This window comes from Camelina sativa, chromosome 2 (genome assembly GCF_000633955.1).
Source record: "Camelina sativa cultivar DH55 chromosome 2, Cs, whole genome shotgun sequence".
NCBI classification, from domain to species: Eukaryota; Viridiplantae; Streptophyta; class Magnoliopsida; order Brassicales; family Brassicaceae; genus Camelina; species Camelina sativa.
In genome coordinates, this window is record NC_025686.1 from 28,415,760 (window position 1) to 28,443,286 (window position 27,527).

General features: G+C 38.3%; 8 protein-coding genes across 9 annotated transcripts; 4 read left to right on the forward strand and 4 right to left on the reverse strand.

Moving 5' to 3' along the window:
* On the forward strand, positions 337–2,324 carry LOC104744755. The gene is made up of 7 exons (XM_010465858.2): positions 337–725; positions 831–983; positions 1,057–1,134; positions 1,233–1,328; positions 1,644–1,679; positions 1,754–1,935; positions 2,018–2,324. The coding sequence occupies exons 1-7, from the start codon at positions 456–458 to the stop codon at positions 2,181–2,183; spliced, it is 981 nt and encodes a 326-aa protein (XP_010464160.1). The 5' UTR covers positions 337–455; the 3' UTR covers positions 2,184–2,324.
* On the forward strand, positions 5,296–7,790 carry LOC104744765 (subtilisin-like protease SBT1.7). The gene has a single exon (XM_010465869.2). The coding sequence runs from the start codon at positions 5,376–5,378 to the stop codon at positions 7,650–7,652; it is 2,277 nt and encodes a 758-aa protein (XP_010464171.1). The 5' UTR covers positions 5,296–5,375; the 3' UTR covers positions 7,653–7,790.
* On the forward strand, positions 10,289–11,497 carry LOC104744776. The gene has a single exon (XM_010465880.2). It carries the CDS (start codon positions 10,515–10,517, stop codon positions 11,409–11,411), a length of 897 nt encoding a protein of 298 aa, XP_010464182.1. The 5' UTR covers positions 10,289–10,514; the 3' UTR covers positions 11,412–11,497.
* Positions 12,404–15,749, reverse strand: LOC104744786 (U-box domain-containing protein 2). 2 transcript variants are annotated; one of them, XM_010465891.2, is made up of 6 exons: positions 15,519–15,748; positions 15,106–15,166; positions 14,729–15,013; positions 14,526–14,642; positions 12,732–14,417; positions 12,404–12,632 (listed from the first exon to the last, which is right to left on the reverse strand). In XM_010465891.2, the coding sequence occupies exons 2-6, from the start codon at positions 15,109–15,111 to the stop codon at positions 12,576–12,578; spliced, it is 2,151 nt and encodes a 716-aa protein (XP_010464193.1). In that variant the 5' UTR covers positions 15,112–15,166; positions 15,519–15,748; the 3' UTR covers positions 12,404–12,575. The 2 variants fall into 2 exon arrangements, with proteins under 2 accessions (XP_010464193.1, XP_010464200.1); XM_010465898.2 differs by lacking the exon at positions 15,106–15,166 and having other exon boundaries at positions 15,519–15,749.
* Positions 16,213–18,258, reverse strand: LOC104744801 (metal transporter Nramp4-like). The gene is made up of 3 exons (XM_010465909.2): positions 17,635–18,258; positions 17,414–17,550; positions 16,213–17,325 (listed from the first exon to the last, which is right to left on the reverse strand). The coding sequence occupies exons 1-3, from the start codon at positions 18,162–18,164 to the stop codon at positions 16,448–16,450; spliced, it is 1,545 nt and encodes a 514-aa protein (XP_010464211.1). The 5' UTR covers positions 18,165–18,258; the 3' UTR covers positions 16,213–16,447.
* On the reverse strand, positions 18,983–22,986 carry LOC104744812 (F-box-like/WD repeat-containing protein TBL1XR1-A). Its single transcript, XM_010465919.1, has 14 exons — positions 22,775–22,986; positions 22,311–22,456; positions 21,698–22,208; positions 21,493–21,587; positions 21,313–21,359; positions 21,077–21,227; positions 20,846–20,909; positions 20,308–20,466; positions 20,099–20,220; positions 19,923–19,997; positions 19,775–19,828; positions 19,608–19,681; positions 19,439–19,513; positions 18,983–19,348 (listed from the first exon to the last, which is right to left on the reverse strand). Exons 1-14 carry the CDS (start codon positions 22,833–22,835, stop codon positions 19,129–19,131), a joined length of 1,854 nt encoding a protein of 617 aa, XP_010464221.1. The 5' UTR covers positions 22,836–22,986; the 3' UTR covers positions 18,983–19,128.
* Positions 23,070–24,854, forward strand: LOC104744823 (cytochrome P450 81D1-like). Its single transcript, XM_010465928.1, has 2 exons — positions 23,070–24,061; positions 24,150–24,854. Exons 1-2 carry the CDS (start codon positions 23,153–23,155, stop codon positions 24,753–24,755), a joined length of 1,515 nt encoding a protein of 504 aa, XP_010464230.1. The 5' UTR covers positions 23,070–23,152; the 3' UTR covers positions 24,756–24,854.
* LOC104744832 (transcription factor MYB44) lies at positions 24,888–26,104 on the reverse strand. Its single transcript, XM_010465941.1, has one exon. It carries the CDS (start codon positions 26,024–26,026, stop codon positions 25,097–25,099), a length of 930 nt encoding a protein of 309 aa, XP_010464243.1. The 5' UTR covers positions 26,027–26,104; the 3' UTR covers positions 24,888–25,096.

Consider the following 27,527-nt stretch of genomic DNA (forward strand, 5'->3'; position numbering starts at 1 on the left):
TTTTTTTTTTTTTTTTTTTTTTTTTCAACCGAAACTCTATTTTTTATATATATGATTATTAAAAAGAAAATACATCTACAACAAAGACACTCAAATCAAAAGTATGATATGATAATATACGTTTTTGCAATATGAGGTTTTGGGGTCCTTGTTTTAGAAGACGCTTAAGTAAATTGGGCCTGAGTGGCCCAGATAATTATTAGAGCACTGAGAAAGAGGTAGAGGCACGTCACGTGGAAACACGAGAGGATGCGTGCAAGGGAGCATGTGCCACGTGGCGAGAGGGAGACGCCACAAGTCTCAGAAGAAACTGAAACTAAAAAACTGATTAATTATTATTTCTGGCTCTGTGTTATTTGCGGTGGTTCAGGTGCTCTGCTCCACTTACCTTTAATCTTCAATCAAACAACGGTACTCGTACTCTCTCAGGAATAGAGAATCAGATAGAGAGCACAATGCTCAGGTTAATCGCTAGTTACCCTCTGATTCCCAAGAAACCCCACCGAGTCTGTAGCAACAGTAGTAAGCTCGGGAGTTACTATGATTCTTCTTCAATCGTCAAATATGGCGGAATCGGCGACGATGGCAAGAAGCAGCAGCTTCTTCTAAGTGTTACAGTGAAAGCAGTGGAAGACAAAGGTAATAATGGAGGTGGAAGTATGAGTTTCTCTGGACAAAGCTGGGATCCCAGTTCCGAGATTGAAGTTCCTTCAGACCAAAGACCCGTAAGTAAATCACTTTTTTGTTTTTTTTTGTTTTGTCTGATTCTAAAGTAATGATGAGATTTTGAGTGTGTAAAATTTAATACCTGTGTGTTTTGGTGTGTGTAGGTGAATGAGTATTCGTCATTAAAGGAAGGAATGTTATATTCATGGGGAGAATTGGGTCCAAGAGAGTTCTTTATTCGTCTCGGTGGTCTTTGGTTGGTCACTTTCACTGTTCTTGGAGTTCCTATTGCAGCTGCTAGCTTTAATCCTTCCAGAGTGAGCTTTTTGAAACAGAGCCTGCCTTGTTTTAGTACATACAGATTATATTATATATTCTTTTATGTTGCAGGAGCCTTTAAGATTTGCTCTAGCTGCTGGGACTGGAACGTTATTCCTGGTTTCATTGATTGTCTTGAGAATTTACCTGGTATTGAACTTGCTCTGCTTCTTCTTTTCAAAGAAGTATTTTACTTGTGAAAGCTTGATTGGTTTGATTTGTTTATGACTTTTGGGTATATTTCTTAGGGATGGAGCTACGTTGGAGATAGACTACTTTCAGCAGTTATACCGTATGAAGAGAGTGGGTGGTATGATGGACAAATGTGGGTCAAACCACCAGAGGTTAGTAGTAGCTACTTAAAGTCCTTTCTTTTTCTACTAATCTACATTTTGGCATAGTTGTAATAGTTTTGTTGTAGCTTAATTTGAAAACCTCTGATTTTTATAGTTCTCCATAAATTAGTTTTTTTTGTGGATATTCCTCAGTAGTTAGTATTAAGTGTCAAAGCAAAATCTATTCCAAAACATTGGCAAAAGCTTGTAGATGGATCTATGCACTGCCAACTCTATGCATATGTATATGAGATTAACACTACCTGCATAATTTAAGAACTACGCAACTGATGAATCACTGTGACTTTGAATTTGTGTTCTCAGGTGTTGGCTCGCGACAGGTTGTTAGGCTCTTACAAGGTAACACAATACACAAACAATGTTTCTTAGTCAATGTTGCAAAAACAAAAATCAGCAGAGTTTGTGATTTTCAGGTGAAACCAGTAATCAAGATGCTGAAACAAACATTAGTCGGAACAGGAGCTTTACTCGTGTCAGCATTCGTACTATTCGTATTCGCAACACCAGTCGAGGATTTCTTTAAAACCACCCTGGGAGCCAAAGAAAACCAACCAGAAGTCTCCATTTCAAGAACTAACAATAAGTTCAGTATGAGGTAAGGAGAGACTGATCAAAGAAATTTATGGCTTATTATAAGAAATAGCAAACTCACCTCTTTAGGCAATACAAAATCGCAGGAAAGAACAGTTGCTTCGGTTACCTGTAGATGTTGTGACCGACGATGATCTGGCAGCGGCCGCGGCTGAGGCTGCTGATGGAAGACCTGTCTATTGCAGAGACCGTTACTACCGTGCATTAGCCGGTGGTCAATACTGCAAATGGGAAGATCTCGTTAATAAATAGTTGTCAAAATAGAATAAACAACACAACACACAAGCTCTACGTAAGTTTTGACTAAAATGGCTTTAATAAGCCTTAAAGCCTCATCATCACCAAATAGTTTATCCATACAGATTATTATGCATTCGTCGGTTCGTTGTACCACATGGTCATGTCAATGCCTTCTAAAGGCCCATATTAATGATGTTAGGTCTCCCATAAACGGCCCATTAACTTTAACAGTTGAAAGGCAAAAAGCAGAAGAGTTATTACTCTTTTGATAGGTTGCGTGAGTTGTTAAATAATTAAAAACTTCAAAAGAAAAGGAAAAGATGTTCCAAGAATAAAATTTTTGGTAGGCACACAGTTCAATTTCCAAAACAAGAAAAAGTGTGGTCCAATTAAATTAACTCAGATATAGTATACTTTAAATTTCAAAGAAGAAAAAAACAAATAGTCAAATACTCGTTATCGTGACATTATCAGTAAGAGTCCAATAAAATGGACCAACCTGCCAGCTTCTGCTGTTGTTACTCTTTATCTTATTTGTATTCTTTTCGTTTATGAACAAAACTATAAGAAAACGTATCACTCTGTAATGGACTGTAAGGTTAACTAACTATGTTAGGTCTGATGTAAAGAAAGACACGTTAATTCATGTTAATATGTTATACGGAAATAAGTTTGTTCTACACATTCTCATACGTAATATCAGTGGACGTTATTGCGTTGCGTGAGTCAAACATTAATGTAATCTATAGTGTTTTTCTCTTCATGTGTGGCATAAAAGTATAAAATTGACGATGGTAAGTGAACGAAAATGTAACGGGTGAAACCTGCACAATCACGACATTAATGTTAACCATTAAAATTCCGACGACGACAACTTGCTGAGTAAGAAATAGTTGAAGCATTTAATGGACTTATGGACGCCACGGGGACCGTCACATAGACTTGTATGTAAAGGTAATTTACATAAAACACTACTTTAAAATAAAGTGTGTACATAGATGTTACTAAGAAACAAAATTAAAGTGTGTACATTAAGACATCTTTTGATGTATAATGCGGACATGCAAATTTTGATAGTGTTGTGTACTGTGTACATACATACAAACAGAAGAGAATCACGAGAACCTAGATTCTTGCATAAAAAAACGTAATTCGAGGTAAGACAAAAATGTTGACTCAGACTTCTATGTATGGATGTATACATCGAATTTGTAGGGGTATCTTATTATACCGTTGTTAACCGGAATCGACACTTACCGTACCGTACAACACCGGACGTTAAACAACTCGTCGGTTTATTATATTTCTTGTTTCTGCAGATGTTATCAAATTAAATAATTAGTGTAAGCTGTATTAGGCAGGAAATTCGTATGATGTGGTCGTTGGGAAAAAAAAAAGATTAGTGTATAGTTTAGTTGATATTCAAAGGATTTGAATAAAAGTATAATACTAGTAATTAATTAGTTTAGGTTAAGGTCACATGTCGCGAATTAATATCTACTTGTTGCGACTCAGCTGTCCTAACTGTCATAATTGAACCAATGAATGATTGAACCTCAGTCAACTAATCGCGAAATATAGGGAAGTTACTACAAATGTTTTGGATTTACTCTGAAAACGTATACTGTTGTTCTCTTGTTTCTGCAGTAGGGTAGTTCCCATGTAATTAATATGAATGTCGTTTAGAGGAAAAGTTTCATAATCCTAGTGTGTAACGTAACATCGAGCTTCTTCTGCACATCTTTTTTTGGAATGGGAAACTGAGAAGAATAAAATGTCAGATCTCTTCTTTGAATATAACGAACGGTTGTGGATGGTTTGGAGGAGTTTGGACTTTGGAGTTTGCAGAGATAAGAGAGAGAGATCTGGTTCGATTTCTTTTAGAGGAAAGTAAAGGATGGGAAGAGAGATCTGGTCATCTGGAGGAATGGCATGTTATGACACGTGGGCCGTAATCCAAAAAAGCTGTGCTTAGATCCAAATCTTAGTATTATGTGTGTTCTCACTTCCATCTTCGGTTATATTTGTATCTCTTTAATACCAAAATAAATTACGTTTAATGAATTTTGCATGGCTCAATCAGTGAATCCTATGTTATCTTTTCTTCAAAACAAAAACATATTACGTTTCACCTCAATATGGAGTATATAATAGTATATTTTACTTCAACCGGAATATAATGTACCCACTGATATTGGGTATATTAGTAGGTTGTAACTACTTTTGTTGATATGAAAGCTCAACATTAAAACCAAAAACGAGACTTTTTTTTTTTACTTTTTTTGAGTGGGTCATTCGATCCATATCGTATACTTTCATAACTATTATCTTTATCTGTAATAAATTTTAGGAATTATAAACGCACAAAAGAGATGAATTGTTTTGGTTTTATTGGTTAGTAGACCTACAAAGTTCGCATTTACGTAATCATGCCTTGGTGAGTCATGAGGCACTTCACCAAGTCATTCCCAACTCCTTGTTACATGGTCGATTATCTCCATTTCGTAACGCATTAATACAAACCGTACGTANAAAAAAAAAAAAAAAAAAAAAAAAAAAAAAAAAAAAAAAAAAAAAAAAAAAAAACATACTCCTATTAACTCAAAAATGACTTGAAGATAAGAAAAAAAAAAGCATGATTAAAGATAGTTACCTTGGACAAGAGAGGACAAACAAATACAGTACAAAATACCAATCTATTGGAGTAATAAATACGACGATTTTTTAAAAAGGCTATACCGTATATAGTCGACTATTCATAATGGGTTTCAAACGTCAAACCAACATCATAATGGTATTCTGAACCACATGTCATCGTGATTCTATCGAACCTACATAATAATACTACCATCTTTATACAAACAAATCACAGCAAAAAAAATTCGATAACTAATAAAAAAAGAATAATCAGTATCTCGAGACGATAAAGCAATGAGCCTCTCGAGACAATAATATACGAATAACAATACCGTATCCGTATATGAACATAAGTACCACTTATGTGAACACAAAAGAGTATATTAAAAAAAAAAAAAAAAAACAAAGAATAGTCATCACTGTCAAAAAGAAGAAGAGTGGACACAACACTTGGTACGCATCATTTTCATCTTCTCTCTTCTTCTACCACTGTATTTAAACCCCTCTCTCATCTTCTTCTTCTTCGATTCAGAGAGAGAGACACACACAACACACACCATCTCAATCATGTCGTCGTTCCTCTCTTCCTCCACCACTGCTTTCTTTCTCATCCTCTGTCTAGGATTACGCCACGTGTCCTCCTCATCCAGCGAACATGGAACTTACATCGTTCACATGGCTCAATCTCAGATGCCGTCCTCCTTCGACCTCCACTCAAACTGGTACGATTCATCTCTCAGATCTATCTCCGACTCCGCCGAGCTCCTCTACACCTACGAGAACGCCATTCATGGATTCGCCACTCGTCTCACTCAAGACGAAGCCGACTCCCTCATGGCTCAACCTGGTGTTCTCTCTGTTTTACCTGAGCACCGTTACGAGCTTCACACCACTCGTACTCCTCTCTTCCTCGGCCTCGATGATCACAACGCAGATCTGTTCCCTCAAACCGGCGCATCTACCGACGTCGTCGTTGGTGTTCTCGATACCGGAGTTTGGCCGGAGAGTAAAAGCTACTCCGACGAAGGATTCGGTCCGGTTCCGTCGACCTGGAAAGGCGGATGCGAGACCGGAACCAACTTCACCGCTTCTCACTGTAACCGTAAACTAATCGGAGCTAGATTCTTCGCTCGCGGCTACGAATCAACCATGGGACCAATCGACGAATCTAAAGAATCTAGATCTCCTAGAGACGACGACGGACACGGAACTCACACCTCATCAACCGCCGCTGGATCCGTCGTCGAAGGAGCTAGCTTATTAGGTTACGCTTCAGGAACAGCTCGTGGTATGGCTCCACACGCTCGTGTCGCCGTTTACAAAGTCTGTTGGCTCGGCGGTTGTTTCAGCTCAGATATCTTAGCTGCAATCGATAAAGCCATCGCAGATAATGTCAACGTTCTGTCTATGTCTCTGGGTGGTGGTACCTCTGAGTATTATAGAGACGGTGTTGCCATCGGAGCTTTCGCCGCCATGGAAAGAGGAATCTTAGTATCTTGCTCAGCTGGTAATGCTGGTCCTAGTAGCTTTAGTTTATCAAACGTAGCTCCATGGATTACAACTGTTGGTGCTGGTACTTTAGATCGTGATTTCCCGGCGCTTGCGATTCTCGGTAACGGGAAAAACTTCACCGGAGTCTCATTGTTTAAAGGAGAAGCTCTACCTGATAAATTGCTTCCGTTTATTTACGCTGGGAATGCTAGTAATGCTACTAATGGTAATCTATGTATGACCGGAACTTTGATTCCGGAGAAAGTTAAAGGGAAGATTGTGATGTGTGATAGAGGAATTAATGCTAGAGTTCAAAAAGGAGATGTGGTGAAAGCAGCTGGTGGAGTTGGGATGATTCTGGCTAACACGGCGGCGAATGGTGAAGAGCTTGTTGCTGATGCTCATTTGTTACCAGCGACAACCGTTGGTGAAAAAGCCGGTGATCTTATCCGACATTACGTAACTACCGATCCTCATCCAACCGCTACGATTTCAATCTTGGGAACCGTCGTCGGTGTTAAACCATCACCGGTTGTTGCGGCGTTTAGCTCGAGAGGACCTAATTCGATTACGCCGAATATTCTTAAACCGGATCTGATCGCTCCCGGAGTCAACATCCTCGCTGCGTGGACCGGAGCTGCTGGACCAACCGGACTCGCTTCCGATTCTCGCCGCGTTGAGTTCAACATCATCTCCGGAACGTCAATGTCTTGCCCTCACGTGAGTGGTTTAGCGGCGCTTCTCAAGGCGGTGCATCCCGAGTGGAGTCCCGCGGCGATTAGATCTGCTCTTATGACCACCGCTTACAAAACCTACAAAGACGGTAAACCTTTACTCGACATCGCTACGGGTAAGCCTTCGACGCCGTTCGAACACGGTGCAGGGCACGTGTCACCAGCAACCGCCACTAATCCAGGACTCATCTACGATCTAACGACTGAGGATTACTTAGGCTTCCTCTGCGCGTTGAACTACACATCGTCGCAAATCAGAAGTGTCTCGAGACGTAACTACACTTGCGATCCCAGTAAATCGTACTCCGTCGCTGATTTGAACTACCCGTCGTTCGCCGTTAACGTTGAGGAAGCTGGAGCGTACAAGTACACGCGCACTGTAACGAGCGTGGGAGGAGCGGGGACTTACTCGGTTAAATTAACATCCGAGACGACAGCAGTCAAGATTTCGGTTGAACCGGCGGTTTTGAATTTCAAGGCAGCTAACGAGAAGCAATCGTATACGGTAACGTTTACTGTAGACTCATCAAAAGCGTCTGGATCTAACAGCTTTGGGACTATTGAATGGTCAGATGGGAAACACGTGGTTGGAAGCCCCGTGGCGATTAGCTGGACATAGTCGTAAAACTTTTTAATTATGAGAAAAAAAAAATGGAAAGGGCTCTTATTGTAATGTCGTTTTATATAAGAAGCTCTGTTTAGCAAAAAAAAAAACGGCATGCAGTTTGTTAAGGCTTGTTTAGTTTGTTTTTGTGGATGTCTCGCTGTTTTTTTTTATCTTTCTAATTTTTAAAAAGAAATATATTCTCCGGCCACGACGGTAGCTGGAAAAAGAAATGACCAACAAAAGTCAAGAATATTTGATAATTGATAATTCACCATTTACCATCATGTCATTAGGTAATTTTTCTGTTGATTAGACTTTAGCCAAATGTATCTACTGAGAGATACTACTTCTTAATTAGAGTTTCTGAAATTATGAAATTGATACCACAGCCTCCATAGGCATATGCATTGATTATCAATGATTAGATTTGTCGGTGAGAAAACCTCTTTTTTGTTACCCATCAAACAGAAAACAAAACATGATTAGGCTTCGGCGTCGGTGAATTAATGGGTTTATGAGGACGGTATTACTGAATGGGCTTAATTAGGACGGTGTAACTGAATGGGCTTTAAAATGTTTGGCCCATTATTGGTTTGAATGAAAACCTTATTATTCCCAAGCGTTTGTGGTGGAGTCGTTGTTTCCTGTATTCGTGTGTCGTTTAGTAAATGCATTATCTGATAAGTAAGTGGCTACACACTCCACAAGTCTATTTCGTATCATGCCTTCCGTGGCCAATGTTGGTTCACGTTGCATGATTCTAAACATTTTTAAGATTTTGAAGCCAAATATTAGGCATTACACGATTAACGATATCCACATGCGAAAATTAAATACACAGTACATACATATGGGCATTCGTTTAAACACGTACAATGTGTATATGGAAAGTTCGGTATTTTCAATATATTTTAGAAAATTAGACACCAAACCAAAAGTAACAAAAAACAAAACCAAAAGTGTGTTAAAGGTATCCTACTATATCCTTTACGTTCCAATGCAGATTCACAGGAAGTGATAGGAATATGATCACTTATTAAGATTTGAAAAAATATGAATTAAAAACGTAAAGAAAAAGTATAAACGACAATATAATACGTCGTTTCTTGCGGCCCTTTAATCATACAAAAACAAAACAATGGAACAAAGCCACGCATGAGTCACAAGCAATGAACAATAGTGGCCATCATCTAAATAAATCAAAAGTTGACAAACACATATTGTTGTGATTTGCACACCGCAAGTTTCAACTATTTATGTTTTTTCTTCTTTTCTATATAGTGCTTTAAGTCAAAAACTACTTTTATGAATTATACAATTCGACCAAGACGTATCATATGATTTCAAATCCATTCTCCCTTTTTTATCGTATATATAAGAAAACATTGTCTTGACTATAGGTGTAAAGTTTTTTTTTCCTCTTCTTTTTTCACGACTATTATTAGCTTAAATCCTTCTAGAATTAATTTGACACATGAAATATCTACAACTTATACTTTGAATATGCAAAGACTCCTTTTCATTTGATTTATTCGTTAGTAATTATTGTTGTAGTCAAAGTCTTAATGCTTCTACAACTTAGGGAAACAATCGTAGACCAATAATACGCGTGTGAAGAAGAATTCAAAAACTCCTAATTTCTAGCTAAATTCCAATTAGAATGATCTTATAACTATTTCCCCGCATAACTTTCTGTCTCTTCTCTTTTATAAAGATAGAGAAAATGATGCATAATTTATTATCCATACAAATATAGAAACAAAACTAAACGCTCATAATTAGGAAGAAAACACCAAAACAAATGATAATAATGATGATAAGCAAAAAAAATGTAATGCATGTTGAAGATGATGGTGATGGTGCTGGGTAAAGTGTAGCTATCGCGTGCCAAGAATAGTGGTCTAGGTCCACTCCTCCACAGACCCAACCTTATAACCTATTCTTATGTTTTCATTTGTTGGTTTTTTGATTTTTTCAAACAAAAAATGATTCAACAATTTATGTTTTTCATATATCGAAAAAGTAAGTCGAAATAAAAGAAAAGGCTGCCATATCTTACAACTTCTCAGCTTTATCATGTGTGTTCTTTCTTTTTCCTTAAAAAAACATAGCAAATATACACACTAAACAGGCTATGAAACTAATATTTAATGCACTGTTATACAATAAACTGTGACAAACAAAAAAAAGTCAAGGTTCTAAAATTTAAAATCACAAAAAAATGGACGGTTTTGAAATAGTCCTAATGCAAGTTGACCATTTTTTGTTTTGTTTTAAACAATCAGATAAGCATTATTTCAGCAAACAAAATTAGGCCAAAAACAAATAAAATTTTCATTACAAAATGTTTATTCACGTAAAGAACTATATTGACCATGCTGTCACTTACTGTAGAAAAATGGTCACGATACTGATCGAGGAAAATAAAGTAAAAGTAAAAAGGAAAGAAGAAAAAAACCGTGTCTATCTATCTAATCTAGTAAACTAGGGACTCTCATACTTCTCATGATTTTTCTTTTTTTGGTTAAAAATTTCTAAAACCATAAATAAAAAGTAAAATAACTTTCGGTGTGTTGTTGTTAATTACCAACTTTTTTTTTCGTTCGATTGCTTATGTCTTGCTCCAAGTATATAATTATAAATACAATGCAATTATGTATCAAAGACTATACTATATAATATGGTTAAGTGATAGAAAAAGAAAAAAAAGAAGGTCCAAATCGTTTTTGACTTTTTCAACAGAAACTTCTCTTCTTGTCTTCGTTAAATATTCAAATTCTTTGTTCCACTCTTTGTGTAAACTTCTTTCTTTAATTTTACCTCTCTCTCTCTCTGTCTGTCTCTTCGTTGGAAACTCGGAAGCTTCGAATTAATATGGCGATGACTTGTACAGATGATGATGAAACAGCCCTTTTGATCTCTCATCATCTCAATCAAGAAGATGACTACGAAGAAGAAGAAGAAGAAGCTTTGTCTCTATGTGATTTGCCTCTGAATTCACCGAACGAGAACAACAGCGAGTTACGATCTATTACCAAAGAAGAAGACGAAGAATTCGAATTCGGAATCGGGTCATCGTTTCGAGCCGGGTCGGATTCTTGTGAACCGGCTCCGGAGATGAGCACAGCCGACGAATTATTCTTCAAAGGACGGATCCTTCCGTTTCCGTTACGTCACTCCGTCAGTCTAGACGCCGGGCTCGAACCAAACCGGTTAATCACGAGATCCGAATCGGTTGAATATAGACGAACCGGAATTATTCAATCAGACCGGAAAATCAAAAACAACAACAATTTCATCGATTACAGTCAACCGAGTCCGCAGCCACAGATTCGAAGATCGTCGAGCATGACGGCTCGTGTGAACTCTATCAGAAACCCTAAATCATCTTCGATTTGGGATTTTTTAAGGTTAGGACTCGTCCGTACGCCGGAGATCGAGCTCCGAACAAACGGGAAAGTGTCAGTGAGTCGGAATAGTAGCTGTAGTAGTACGAGCACGAACTCGAATTCGAAGAAAACAGGAGAGACGACGACGACGACGACGAGATCTAGGAGTCGGAGGAGAAGCTTTTTGTTTTCCGATTGTAAATGTTCGACGACTGCGACGGAGACGATGACGGTGGTGCCTGTGAAAATCAAAGCTGATGAGAAGAAGACGGCGAAGAAAGAGGAGAAAACGGCGATGGCGAGGAAGAGAACGTTTGATTGGTTAAAAGAATTGTCACAGGTTGGTTTCGTCGTCGATCATGGAAGACGAAGCTTAGTCTGAATTTGTGAATTCTTTCAAAAAAGTATTTTTAAATATTGTTTTTTTTTTTTAATAATTTTTTTTTTGTTTGTGTTATAATCATTACGTACGTGATTTTCTTTTTGTATGTTAGTGTTAATTGTTAATTATATATACTTTTAGTTTTTTTTCTAATGATTTATGTTTCGCAATAGGATTTAATTTTTATCTTAATATGATTTAATACGGTTTGTAACGGTACAAAATTCATATAGTTAATGTTAGCACTAGTTAAAATATTTTTTACGAGTTGATGCATATAATGGTTGAAAGCGAAACATCATATTTTTAAAAAAGTATATATCGAGAATGATGTGAAAGTGAAATATCATATTCATATGGCTGTCCTTACCTATTTTCTTTTTTTTTTTACTCTCTTTTTGTTTTTTTTTTTTCATGATAGATTCGTCTCTTATGAGGAGTGGTGCTTGGCATGATTTAAAGTAATGATGTGTTGTTTTTTTTTTTTTAATCTAGGACGTTAAATTCTCACCATCATATCGTATAATATAATGTTTTTCTTTTGGTTCTCATTATATATTATAGTTTGAATATCAACTCGATGGCCTTATTTATGTCACTTATGAGCATAAACGACTAAGCAATTCAGTGAGTCATTGCAAATAACAATTAACAATATACGTAATCAGACTTAAACCAATATTTTAGTTCCCCACACATATATAATTTAATATATATAATATATCTAACGAAAACATATATACTCTATTATAAAACTTAAATAAATTAAAGATACATTTGATATGTTGTCCTAAAAATATTTAAACGTTAATAACATGTTTTTATTGCTGACAAGAAAAACTTGTTATCATTATCAAATGGGAGGGGGGCCGTCCTTCGGTTCAAAGTCCACTACATTAATTTAATTTTGAAATATTTGCTTCAATGAGAAAACAAAAATAAAATAGTACCATATAAATATATACTTTTTACAAAATAAACAAATATTTTTTAGAGTTCACAAAAATATAATATAGACAAGAATATTGGTCTATTTTATTTAATACAGGAACTGACAATGGACAAAGATTCACAGTTTCATACTATTTATATAGATAATAATGCACCAATATGTAATCATGTATGTGTGTTTAAGTTAGAACAACCTCTGCCAGTAAACCTAGATCAGTCTCTCCTCTGATTGGCTTTTTGTGCTCTAAAATACTTCAGAAGATTCTGTGCCTGAAACAAAAACATATAACATTTATTACTAGAATCAATCATATTAGAACATTACTAAACAAGAAGAGGGAAAACAAAGAGGTGGAATCACAAGTAAACCTTCTCTTTGCCTCTAGCTGTTCCTGATTTGGTAAGAGCCACAAGAGGTGGAATCACTCCTTCTCTTATCACATTGTTGCAGAACTTTGGACTATGCGTACAAAGCTGCAAAAGTGCTGCGGTTGCATTCTCTTTGCCTCTCGCTGAACCTAACTCCACAACTTCCACCAATACCGGTATCCCTCCTTCTTCCCCAATCGCAATCTTTCCTTCTCTAACCGTGGCAAGATTCGACAGCACTACCACTGCTTTCTCCACCATTCCAAATGCAGGATCCATCAGTTCAACCAAGTATCTCACTGCTCCAGCTTCTATTACTTTCGTTTTGTTCTCGTGGTGTATTGAGAGGTTGAACAAAGCCGTGGCTGCATCTTTCTTCCCACTGAGACTTCCGTTTGCCAAGAGATCAACAAGTGGCTCTATAGCTCCTGCTTTGCCTATCTCTGTCTTGTACTCTTCGATAACCGATAAGCTGAACAGAGTTGCTGCTGAGTTAGATTTGGCTTCTTCTAGGTATCCTGTTTTCAAAACGTGAATGAGAGGTTCGATAGCTCCACTATCAGCTATGAGGGATTTGTTGTTGTTGTTGATGGATAAGTTTAGTAAGCAAGTCACTGCGTCCGTTTGGATTCTCTCATCCGTGGAGTGAAGCAGACTGACTAAAGAAGGGATTGCTCCACACCTCGCAATCACAATGCGGTTGTCTGTACTGTTTCTTGATAGTATCCTGATTTGAGCTGTGGCCTCTCTCTGTGTTTCTAACGAAGAACTCGTGAGATCATCAATGAGTTTCTTCACCTCGGGATCAATACTTGAACTGCTTCCAGTTTCTCTTATGGTTGCAGAGATGATCCCAGGTTGACGCCAATGCCTCTCTTCTGGAAATTTCCAAGGAATATTACTCCGTGTCAGTGCCCCTGATGCAGCATTATTGCTTCTTCTGGTTTTGGAAAACACGTCAGAGACAATGCCTGGCGCAGAAGCAGACCTATTGAAGATCTGATGCAGTTCCTCAGCATCTAAAGATGAAGCTCTCTCTGACTTAAGTGACTCATCCAGCACAGTACCACCACTCGAGTCATCACCAGAGCCTGACTCAACAAGAAGAGGAAAAGGCTGACTTGACTGAATCAACACCAATGGATCAGGAGGATAGATATTGTGAGTTTCACACCAACTGGCAATAAAAGCCCTGACAATGACGTTAGGTGTCAAAGTGGTATGAGATAAAGCCTGCTTTGTCTTTGGACAAACCATGAGTCCCATATCGATCCATTTCTGTATATAAACCCGTTCGTATGTTTGACCAGATGCCACAATGACTGGATCAGTCATAAGTTCAAGAGATAGAGAGCAACGGAAGTCAGAAGGTACACGTACAGGACAACGTAACTGAGCATGCTTTATGTCAGTAAGGTAGTCATGCATTCGAGTTGTTAAGGAGATCAGTCCGTCTAAATACTCAGCTTCGGTGTCGTTGTCGGTGATCTCAGCAGTCTCCTTCATATTTGAAAGTACCACACCTTCAATAAGAATCTCCTGGTTGGATCTCAAACCAACACACTTGGCAATTTTTAGCATAACCTCTAAAGTAGGTCCAACACCTTTCTTTTGATCTTTCAGAGCTTGATCAATAGTAGTCGAAATTTCCTCTCTTGCCACTAACTTCACCAATTCTATACACTCCTGCAATATGAAACAATGTCACACAACATAGATGAGCCTGATCAACCAAAAAACCTACACAGATTCTTGAAGTGGTAGACCAAACTTTTGACATTCAGATGAGTTTACCTCAAAAGATGGTGAAAGCAAGTCAGCAGGTAAATGTTGTTCGCAGTGTTTCAGCAGCTGGAAGACTTCCAAACTGGATTCTCTTAACTTTGATGCGAGTGATTCAATACGAAGAACCTGATAATAACATACAAACATGAGTAAAAGAGTTAGCTCAGAAACAGTCAAGAGTGTGGAGATTCTTTGTTTGAATAATTACTTACATAAAAGATTCTAGTAGAAAGAGGTTGCCAACTCTGAAACTGGTCTCTAAGCTCATCACAGTATTGAGATAATTCTTCAAACCCGTTGTTAAGCAATTCGCTAGGAGCCGCGTCAGAGTCAATGAGGTTCTCAAGAACAGGCATGAGAAGCTTAGATATATCTTCTCCCCTGGTGTAGTACTCATAAGCTGGGTTTGAATGTAGTAAGCCTTCCATTGATGATAAACTTAGATAAGAGGAGATGTTATCTAGAAGAACTCTTAACCAAGAAACATCCATTTGTACCTTCACTCACCAAAAACAACAACAACCAGATGAGTTTTTATACTATTAGCAAAGAAAGAACAAAAGGTATTTGAAGACATACAGAAACTTACCATCATGTAATGAAATGAACTCGTGAATCAATGAATAAAAGTGTTTCAGAAATTGAAAATCCTGACACAAGAACACACCAAAGTAAGAAAACAAACCAAGAGATACAAAATAGAAGCAAAGCAACGATTCCGCAAATAACTCAAAATATATTTAGAAATTCAGATGCTTTAAGTCCACCCACTGCCCTTTTCAGTCAACTCTGAATCGAACCCAAAAATAAAAATCAATTTTTTTTTCCAGCTTCATTACTGATCCAAATTCGAAAACTTTAAATTAGACGAACTCTACAGAGTAACTGCAAATAAAAAAAAATTCTAACCCGAGAAATTTAAAAAAAAATTAAGCTAAAAACAGAGAGATAGATGGAAACAAGAACAAAAGGTAAAGAGTCAAGACTGCGAAAGAATAAAACCTTGCAGATGTGGCAGTTTCGGCTCTTTCTCTACGGGAAGGAACGTGAGAGGACGAAGATTATTAGAACCGTGGAAGCGCGCGGCAAGAAGACCAAATCACTCATCGATTCGCTCCATAATTGGGATGTTTTATAATCATAATTTTTAGTCATAATAAATTCGTTAAAGAAGACTTGTAGTAGCGGTGTTTTACGTCAAACCTTGTTAGGTATATAGAAGGTACGCTTTGTTATTTTTAAATTCAGTATTTTATTTTTGACTTTCCATTTTTCTTTGGAATTTTTTGGTTAGGAGAAGAAGCTACTCCAGTTTCGGTGTGTTCATTTATGTTAAATTTACACGTTTTGTCAAATCCTAGTGTTCGTTCACTAGCTTCCAGAAACGAATACAATAAAATTGTGGTTAAATTTCCCCTAAACGACTAAACATAGTTTTGACCTTTATTAAACATCAAATTAAATGCGAACGCGTTTCCCTTTACTTCTTCTTCTTCTTCTTCTTCTTCCCCTTTTCTTATTTGACTAATAATTTCAAAACCAGTGTTCACGTTACCTTTTTTAACACATCTCGTATCTTTTCTTCTTCATACATAGTATATGAACTAAACAGTGAAGTTTTCTTTTAAAACACTGAAATCACGCATCCCAACAATAATCTTTACACTAATTCTACTTGATAATTAATTGAGTGTACTAGTAACAATGATGGTTTTATTTTTTATTGCCAAAATTCAAAGAAAAGCTACATTTTGAGAGTCTTCAATATCTTCTTCACAAAAACTATACTCTAAAAACATTAAACACTATATTACAAATTCATCATATGACATTGTTACCGTACAGAAACCCAAACTTTCTATTGTTTGTTTCCAGTTTAAAAAGAGCCATCTCTCTCACTCTTTTCTTATTCTTTCGATGAAAAACTTACTTTACTCATCATCATCCCTCTGTGTTTCTTTCTTTGAAGCCACTAGTTGCCAAGGAGTGTACGTGAGGCCTCGTGAGATAAGGTAAAGCACAAACGAAACATACGCAACCGCAAACATGATCACTGGTACTAGCAAAACCAAACTCCTCGCAGCTCCTGAGAAGAAATCCACCATCAGATACCCATTAATAGCTATCACAAGAGCAGCTACTATCCATGAGATTGTTTGCACTAGAGGTTGGATTTTGAAACTCCCCATGATTTGCTCATTGGAGACCAAGCAAAGCAGAGGGATGACCGCGAATGGGATCTGAACAGATTGAAGCACGTTTAGCCATTCGTTCAGCTCATCCAACAATGAATCTGATGAATCGAAGACAAGTGCAACGATCATTGTTGGGATGATGGCACAGCTTCTTGTGATTAAAGCTCTAACCCATTTCTTCATCTTGAGATTCAAGAACCCTCCCATTATAAACTGTCCAGCGTAAGTACCTGTGATGGTACTACTCTGACCAGCAGCCAAGACTCCTATCGCCCATATATAAAGTATCGGGAAAAACCCTCCACCGTATTTGTCCTGCAAGTACTGTCCTGCATTTGCTAGACCGATGGTCTCCGCTATGTCTGTCCCGTAAAACGATTTGGCAAACACCGTGGTCACAAAGACGTTGATAATAAAGGAAACAGCAAGAGCACCAGTTGATTCAATGGAGTAGTACTTGAGAGCTTCTTTGACCCGGAACCTCTTCTTGGGATCAACCTCTCTGGATTGAACAAGTGCTGAATGCAAGAACACATTGTGTGGCATGATAATACATCCCACAATTCCAACAGCTTGTTTGATAGTCCTCGAACTTAGCTTTGGTACCAATGCTCCTGTTAACAAAACATAAACAGTTACCATTTCTCTGTTTTCCCCCACATCCAAGACAAAAGATTAAATCGAGAGTGTAACTAAACTAACCAACAAGAAGTTCAGTTCCACTAGGTTTAGTCTGACCAAACATCCAAGCAAAAGCAAGCGCCATTGTTGCTATCAAAATAGCAAACACAGCTTCTAGTTTCCTTATTCCATAATTCTCCAGAAACAGAAATATGAAACTGCAATACTAACACATCATGTTAAAGCAAACAAGAACCCTAAATTAAAGAACCCTAAAATTCCAAAAAAATTAGGGCATATACCAATCAAGAGCAGTGATAACAACACCAGCCCAAAGAGGAACAAAACCATTAGACAAGATCTTGATAGCAATAGCACTACCAATAACTTCTTGTATATCAGCACCGATCAAAGCAATCTCAGCCATAATCCAAAGCACCATCCTAGCCCAAGTCGGATACTCTTCACGACAAAGCTCCGCGAGATGACGACCCGTGGCAACACCGAGCCGAGCAGAGAGAAGCTGAATCAGAAGCCCAATCGCGGTAGCCCACATCAAGAGCCAAATCAAAGAGTAGCCAGCGATGGCTCCAGCTTGAAGATCACTCTCGAGGTTACCTGGATCTAGGAAAGCTATGCTCATGAGAAAACCAGGTCCGGTGAATAGCCATAGCTTCTTCCATGAGAATTTAGGTGAGTTGCCGCCGAGTTCGTCGTTGTAATCAGCGTCTTCTTCTTCGTCGATTCCTACTATGAGAACTTTCTCGGTTTCTTCATAAGCTCTCTCTTCCGATGCTTGTAATAATGGTCGCTCTCTCTCCGTCTCCGACATGTTTTCCGGTAACCGGCGATTCTCACAATCGGTGCTGCTACTAAAGTGTGTGGTAGCGTTTTATCTGCAACTGCTTGTTGCTTCTACAATAATAAGTACAGTAGTAATCAACTTAAAAGGGTAGATTAATACTGCTTTTGTCCAATTAAATTAAGCCACGTCAGAATTAGAAAATGGCAGTATTCGTGAATGGTATATGAACCAGGGATAGATTTGTCAAACAAATAGCGTGAACGTGTGAAACTCAAATCTTGGGGATTTATCGAGTCGTCGTCTTCTTGGAAGTATCACTATCCTTACAGAATTAAATGTACTTAATTTTAAAATATGTGTGGGATATATTTTTTTTGTTAATTTACAATCTCTATTATTTTAGCTCTTTCTTGATTAATTAAAATGGCAAAATCGCATAATTTTTAATGATCGTGGGAGTTTGATCTACGATATTATTATTAGCTCTGATTTTATTTTTTTCTGGTTATAAAAAAAACTGCGACGTGGTGAACAGAAAAAACACAAATAAAGGTAATGAGAATGGGTTAAGTAGAAGAAGAAACGTGCTTTGCCGTGGCCCGCGCGAGGTTGCACGAGTCCGTCAGCTCTCGACACGCGCCACCCACTTTCACTATTTCACCCAACGGTTGGTTCGACACTTCTACGGCATAAATACAGATTCCGCTCTCTCTTCTTTCCTCGTAGCTCAGCCACAATAAATCACTTTCAATTCCAATCCAGGAAGTGGTCTAAATTCGAAGATAAGGATTTCTTGTTATGCAGTTTTGTTTTCTTTCGAATTATTGGTACTTATCTTCAGTCAAACCAAAACACTGTGAAGATTAATCTCAAGTACAATTTCACCTTCTTCGTCATTCGCATTTAGTGTTTACTAATATCTCAATATGTGCAACAGCAAAATGAAAAAAAAAGCCTCCTTGGTCTGAGATTAGGACTACAATTAAGACAACTACATTCTGAAATCAACAACGCAGACTGAGTTATCAGCAAAGCAAGCTGCGATTTTGTTACCTTCTTTGTTCCAGCACACTTCGAATATGCCTCCATATCCTGTATATGTCTTCACTATTTTCCCTTCTTTTATCGACCATATGAGGATCGATTTGTCCAACGACCCACTCGCTATGTACTCCCCGTTTGGACTAAACGCCAGTGAGTAAACCGGTCCCCTTCAAATCCAAAAACAAACCAGTTAACTTATTACAACCAATGGTTAACCCGTTAACCACAACAAAATCATACTGAGGTTTAAGTTTTACCCGTGCCCGTTGAAACTACATATCATCTTCCCGAGTTCTGCATCCCATAGCTTTACTGTTGAGTCAAATGATGCACTGTATTTTCAAACAACAAAACAGAGATGATCAGTGATATGTTACAATTATATTTTTGTTTTAAGACATTCAATGTTTAAAGCTTCTTATATACCTTGCAATAGTTAGCTGTTTGTTAGGATTGTTAGTTCCTGGTCCTGAAGGGCACCATCTGACTGTATAAATTTCCTAAATAGAAGAAGAATATCCATCTTTAGATGCTTTTCAAAAACCAAAAAAAGAAAAGAAAAATTACTGAAATTTTCTAAAGACTCAGTTTACCTTAGTATGCTCTTGAAGGTCATGAACAAAAGTGTTTTGTTTTATACTCCATATCTGAAGAAAAAAAATAAACATTTATAACAAAAGACACAGAAATAAAAAACACTGAAAACAAATGTAACTTTAGGCTTAGCTCAATTGAAAAAACCTTAGCAGTACTATCGTCTGAGCATGAGGCCAATAATGAACCAGTAGGATCCCATTTCACGCAATTAACCTCGCCCTGCAGTTATGAAAGCCCTGGGTTTGGTTAGTACGAGACATCTGATACTTAAAACTGAGAAACATAATGATATGGGAGAAACTTGGATGAGAGATACAAACCTGATGCCCGGCAAAGACCTTGACAGGCCTAGTTTCTCCAATCTTACATAAGTAGATCATGGTGTCTGTGGAGCTTGTTGCGAAAGATACATTGTTGCGCCAATCAACATCAAGTGTAGGACCTATTTTTTTCAATTTTATTCAATGTTATATGCATGAGATAAGTTTATTCAAATTGCTGTTTCATCAAAAAAGAAAAGAAATCGTACCTGAATGAAATTCAAATTGTTGCTTCCACTCCTCTGCCTTTACATCCCAAACAACAGCGGTTCTATCAACACTACCGGTTAGAAGATAATCCCCCTTCTTGTTCCACTTCAGGGAAAAAATAGGGCCCTTGTGTTTGCTCAAAGTACTTATCAAATCACCTGGAAATGTGAAAAAAAACAACAAAAAAAAACAGAAGTAATTTGTAATTTAGAAACAGACTTTCCAAAACATAACAGAACGAGAAGGAAATGTTTCGGCCAAGGATATGGTACCCAACGCAGAGTTGTATGGTTTTTTACTAGCTGATAGATATTATTGTTTCAATCGCTGAAATCGTATTACTATCAAAAGCCCACACAACTCTAACATCACAATTTGTAGCTCATGCATATTGGTGATGAGAGATATTAATTTAATGACTGAGTGTATTTATCGATTCAAAATAAAAATAAGATTGATTTCAAGATAACAACGATGGTAGTGATCCAAGGGATAACTCATGGTCTCATACAACGAGTAAAATCAACGAGGACATACCATTTGCAGTCCAGATTCTTGCTTGGCCATCACATGAACCAGTTGCAAGTAAAGACCCTTCACCCTGAAATTCAGAAATTAAAAAACTTATTAGCAGAATCTAAGGCACATAAAACGAATCCAGAAAATGCTTCACGTATTCTATAGCTTTTGTAAAAGAAAGGACAACCAGTAATTAGCACTATAAGCGAGAATATCTAATTTGAAAATGTGAAATGCAACAGCCCTCACATTCCAGTCAAGAGTGGTCACATCCTTGCTCTTCTCATTTGACTTGCCTTTTGCATGCTTCAGAATCAAAGCGTTGATACTACTACTAGTATGCACAGATTTGAATGATCCTTCCGGAATACTCCAGATGCGCGCTGTTGCATCACCAGACCTGATTATTTGCAAAAGATGTATAAAATGAAATAAGAACAGTATTATTGGACACGTGCATTCATCTTTCTCAACAAACTACTTACCCTGATGCAAGAAGTGAAGCCGAGGGACTCCATGCACAAGCGCAAACCTAAGTCAGTAATATAGACAATATTGTAATCTTAGCATAAGAGTAATTAGGATTAATGAAATAGATACCAGTGAAGATGGGAAAGAACTATAGAACATGTTCAATTAACAGATAAAGTCACCTAATAAAGTACCTCGGAAGTATGCCCTTCCAAAATCCTCACATCAGAACTAGGAATGTGATTTGTTTGAGATGTAGGAGTCATCGAGATATCCATAGGTTCTGCACCTGTACAAATAAAAACACACAGATTCATATTGGAAAACAGATGTTGCATGTCACAAAATATCAGCAAAATCTGAAGAAAGGTAACAAAAGGACAAAGTAAGAAGAGAAACCTGTAGAGCGCCCATGCTCTTCATCCCCGGCATTTTCTTTGTCAGTTTGGTCAATAACCATTTCTCTATCACCATCTCCAAGTTGTTTTTCATGGCTCTTTTCCCTCTCAATCTTCTCTCTTGCCCTCTCCCGTTCCATTTCTCTTTCCTTCTCTAATTTCATTCTTTCCCTTTCCCTCTCGAAAGTTTCTCGTTCCAACCTCTCCCTCTCCCGTTCCTTTTCTCGTTCGATCTTCTCTCTTTCCCTCTCCTTTTCTCGCTCCATCCTTTCCCTTTCCCTCTCTCGTTCCTTCTGTTTCTCGTGCCTATCCTTTTCCTTTGCTCGGTTGCGATCGCCTTCATGTTCTCGTTCTACCTCTTTATCGTTTTCTTTAGATCTGTCTCTTTCCTTCTCCCTATCCCTCTCTTTCCTCTTCTTTTCCCTCAGCATATCCTGCAATTCCTTAACATCCTTTGAAATCAGATCCAAGGGTTGAAAGAATGAGAAATCCTCATCAATGTCCGCTTCACTCTGCGAGTAAAAAAGAACATAACTCAGTTTAACCACACCAAAAACACCATGCAGAAAAAACACAAGAGATCCAAAAAAAAAGGTTGAAAAAAATATGCTAACATTGCTCAAATTAGCTTCCATCTCCATGTACTGGAGTCCTTTTTGAACAAATTTGATAAGAGCACCAGGTGGAACCATATTCCCATCAATGTTTGATTTATTTATCCCTGCCTCATAACCTAGAGTGAACGCAGAGTGTGTAAACCCTACAAGAAGAAGATAAGATTTAAAATACAAACAGAGTATATAAAACTACTACTAAGTTCTACCATCTAACTAGAAGATCTAAAGGACCTTGAAGGCCTGAATCATTGAGACATTTCCATGACTCTATAATCAACAAATTTTCCGTAACACCTCTGAAACCCTAAGCCGAATCCAAGAAAACCACTAAATTCGAAGAACGACATTCACAATTCGAGACCAAATCCAAAACCTAAGCATGTAGCTACCGGAACAAATTCAAATTCAAAGCCGAAACAAAATCCGGGAGAACAAGGGGAGATAGAGAAGGGTATATTAACCTGATTCTTGAAGATATCGGAAAACCAGAAAATTCAATTCGACGGAAGTGAGTGAAGACATCTTCAAATCCAAATCCTCCCTTTCGAATCACACGACTACACAGAAAAAAATCGACCGACGAGCTCCGAGCAAACTACGTCGCCCCCGCCCGAGAAGAGCTTCGTCAAAAAAAAGATTTATCGAAATTATCAAAGCTCTGTGAGTCTCTCACATTAATCAGTCAGATGTAAAACCTTAATTGGGTAAAACAAATCACAATACAGTCATCTTAATGGGCCTAATTTTTTAGGCCCAACCCACTTGACATGTCACTATCTTTATCCACATCAATAGATTTACTGTATATGAATACGTGAGAGCACTCCTATCTAGACATTATGGGCACACAAATCGGTGAGATGAGTGATTTGATTTTAGTCGCTCTCATCGCCGGTCTTCTTATTACACTGGCAGTGTCATATGTTTTCCGATCAAAGAAGAAGAATAAAAATTTACCACCAAGTCCGGTCGGTTTTCCTGTGATCGGGCACCTACACCTTCTCAAAGAACCTGTTCACCGTTGCCTCCGTGACCTCTCTCAGAACCTACGCAGCGACGTGTTTTTTCTCCGCCTAGGCTCTCGTCGAGCTGTGGTTGTGACGTCAGCTTCCGCTGCGGAGGAGTTCTTATCACAGCAGAACGATGTCGTTTTCGCCAACAGACCTCAGGCTACATTTAGTGATATCATTTCTTACAACTACACGGTGCTTGCCCCCGCTCCCTACGGCGAACACTGGCGAAGACTCCGTCGTTTATGCACCGTAGATATCTTCTCCCCCGCTCGTCTCAGAGATTCCTCGGAGGTTCGGAGAGACGAAGTGAGAGCTCTGCTTCGGACGATTCACGTATCAACATCAGGAGGTAATGACTCGGTGAGAGTGAATCTTAGGCCGTTATTTTCTACGCTTACGTTTAACATCGTTATGAGCATGATCGCCGGAAAAAGAGAGCAAGACGAGGAAGCTAAGAAATTTCGAGAGCTGGTTAGGGATGTGTTCGAGCTCGCTGGTGTTACTTACGTCGGAGATTTTCTTCCAATTCTGAAGATACTTGATTTCGATGGAAACATAAAGAGAATGAAGATACTCTTTACGAGAATGGATAAGTTTTTTCAGGATTTGGTCGATGAGCAACGGAGAAACAGAGGAAAAACAGAGTATGAGAAGACTATGATCACTCATTTACTATCTCTTCAAGAATCGGAACCTGAGTATTACACTGACGATATCATCAAAGGACTCGTACAGGTTGGTGAACTTTTGATATATATGCTTTGGGAGTCATTATTCATTAAGTAAGAATATTCGATTTTGAACTCTAGAATTTTTGTTGCAGGTGATGTTGCTCGCCGGAACAGACACAGCGTCGGTGACGTTGGAGTGGGCTATGGCTAACCTTCTCAATCATCCAGAAGTGTTAAAGAAACTGAAAACAGAACTAAACGACGTGTCGGGAGAAATGCGTGTGTTGGAGGATTCAGATGCAAGCAAGTGTATGTATCTCAATAATGTGGTATCCGAGACTCTACGTTTGTATCTGCCAGCGCCGTTACTTGTCCCACACGCATCATCCGTTGACTGCAAAGTTGCTGGATATGACATTCCACGTGACACTTGGCTACTGATAAATGCGTGGGCTATTCAGAGAGACCCGAAGTTATGGGATGAACCTGAGTCTTTCAAGCCGGAGAGATTCGAATCAGAGACGCATCGTGGTAAGTTTCTGCCTTTTGGAATCGGTAGGAGAGCATGTCCAGGTATGGGCCTAGCTCAACTTGTACTGAGCTTGGCTTTAGGCTCATTGATCCAGTGTTTTGATTGGGAGAGAGATGATGACATGGCGGTTGACATGTCGGAAGGAATTGGTCTTACCATGCCCAAAGCTGTACCTTTAGTTGCCAAGTGCAAGTCTTTACCAATCCTCGACAAAGTTGTTCTTTAACTGAATCACATTCAGGATCTTCCACTTTGTAATAATACTACTTCTGTTGCATTATTTTAAGATATTGCAATTTTAATGGATGACCAGTTTTCATAATTAGTTAAAAAGAAAATTTTATTTAATTTTCTTAAATAGTTTGAGAGAAATTTTTTAATTTTTATCTTCGTCTTCGTCTCCTCTAGGTCCCCATTTTTTTCGAGCTTCGTTCACTCGATTTCCTCTATACATTTTCTTAAAACCCAAAATTCTTATGCCTAATCCAAAGGAGAAAAAACAGAGCATTTTGTTCTTCTTCTCCACTTATGACGATTTGAACATTTACCTAAACAATCTCAACTTGTCTACTCGATTCTCCCAACTCCAATTTGACTCATCGGAATCATTCCATTATCCTTGAATCCTCCAACGAATCCACTACCATTGTTTCTCTGCATCTCCGACATGTAACTCCTCACTTCCGCCTTAATCATCTCCTGCACCACTGCCATGAACTCGACGCCGTTACCGGGAAAAGACTTCCCCATATCTTCAATCGCACCTCTAAATCCACCACTAAAAGGCAAAAACGACACTGTATTGTTCTTGTTGTGACGGCTCGAAGTGTTGTTGTTGTTATTCGTTGACTCATGGCTACAGTTTGACTCCTGGCTTACCACGTCAGCACCAGGAAGTGACAAACTTAACAAAGTTGGTGGATCCTCGGAAGACGACGACGTTTCGATTGGAAGCTGTGGTGGTAACACAACCGCACCAGGTCGAGGCACAGGTTTAAAAAGCTCAACGGAGGGTAAAATCGGAATAGTGCTTGAATCACTAACGTCGGATCCAGTTGGGCTTCCTGGGCTCATATAAAGCCCAGTAACGACAGGAGGAGATCCAGCACTCACCGATCTTTTAACCGGACGCTGATCCTCCGAACCATCGAAGCTCCTACGATGGTCGTAGCCACCGCATTTCCTCTTGAGCGTCGAGTTCCAGTGATTCTTCACGGCGTTGTCCGTACGACCGTTGAGAAGACGAGCAATCGTCGCCCATTTATTACCGAACTGAGCGTGAGCACGTGCGATCGTCTCGTCTTCCTCCGCCGAAAACGGCCGGTGCTCGACCTGCGGCGAGAGCTGGTTACACCAACGTAACCGACACGATTTTCCCGATCTACCGGGGATAGATTTGCTGATCACCGTCCAATTTCTCGGACCGTATTTAACAACAAGCCTACGTAGCTGCTCGTCTTCTTCAGGACTCCATGGACCTTTAATCCGATCAGCCATTGATTCTTTTTTTTTGTTTATGAGATTGTGAGCGATTTTGGTTTCGAGAGGTGAACCAAAAACAAGTTCGAGAAATGAAAGAGAGGACAAAATTATTTATACAGGGAGGTGTATGAACCGGAGACCGGTTAAGACGGTGGAGAAGTCATGGGCAACGCTTCTTCCACGCAAGCGGTTTTTCAAAGTTTGCGATACAGCTGTAAGTGGACACGCGTCGAAGTCTGGCTACGTCGATGTGTCTTCTTTTGTCGTTTTCGTTATTATTTGGTTCGGTTGGTAAATATCGTACAGTTTGAGCGTGGAGATCAATCGAGCGTCAATGAATAAGGTTTTGTGGACACGCGTTTGAGAAGCGAGTGGAGAAAGTGGGGAAGTTAAAGAGACAAAATCACGAAACCCAACTAGCAAAGCCATGATAAATATTCGCACATTTAATTTTTAATTTTTTTTTTTTTTTGTGAGGGGGAAATAAAAATTAAAAAGAAATATCTGAAATAAAGATGATAACGGTTAGGTTTGGGTAAGGACAGTTTTTATATGTTAGTCTGACTTTAGAATAGCGAAGCCAGGCTGTATACCACCACCACTTCACGTAGCTTTTGATAATATCTACTACTTTACAAATATAACCGATTTCCCGGGTTGAAAAAACTAATCAAATTATTGACAAAAATTGTATAAAAAAGGAACAAATTGTCATTTTAAAAGGATCTATAGTTACTAGACAAATCACAAACACCTAATTCATACGTAAAAAACTATGCATGACAAGACTAATGCTATAGTTGGTATAAACAACAAATAAATCGTATGGTTTTAAAAGTTCTAATATGATTACAAGATTTTACTTTCTCTAGATGCAAACCATTTGGTTTAAATTTGCTCAGTGAACATACAAATATGTAAACCGAATTAAAATGGAATTGATCATACGAAACGGAACCGTGTGTATGTGTTCAAACAATTTTAAGTGAATGTATAAAAATATGGTTAGAGATATTAATGTTCAGTTTTTAAGAAACGTGATGTAAATATGCGGCTAACAAAAGATAGGAGTTGGTGACGTGGCGGAAAACGACAAGATAGGTTGCCGAATTGGAACGCAAAATCATCACTGCCTTTTATTTCCTGACCAACAAAAAAAAAAAAAAGATTATTTTGGAGTATTTTATTAAAAGCCAAGCCAGGCTGTAAACTTGTTGATCGAAACAACAAAAACAATTAATAAAACACTAACTGTAATCCATTTACAAACTGCCACGTGTCGGTCATCAAACGCGGGTTTTTTTTTTAAAGGCTCCTTTGATCTGTACGTACGGTACGAGTCAGGTCGGTTAACGTCAGGTTTTAGTGTTCACGCACGCACGCTCCCCCCCAACGCCTTTGCACCTTCTCCCTAACCTTCCTCAAACGGTTCATTCTCTTTTTTAATTAAACTTGTAGTATTATTATTATTTGTTCTTAATCAATCATGTATAAGATGTCCAATATACTATAAATT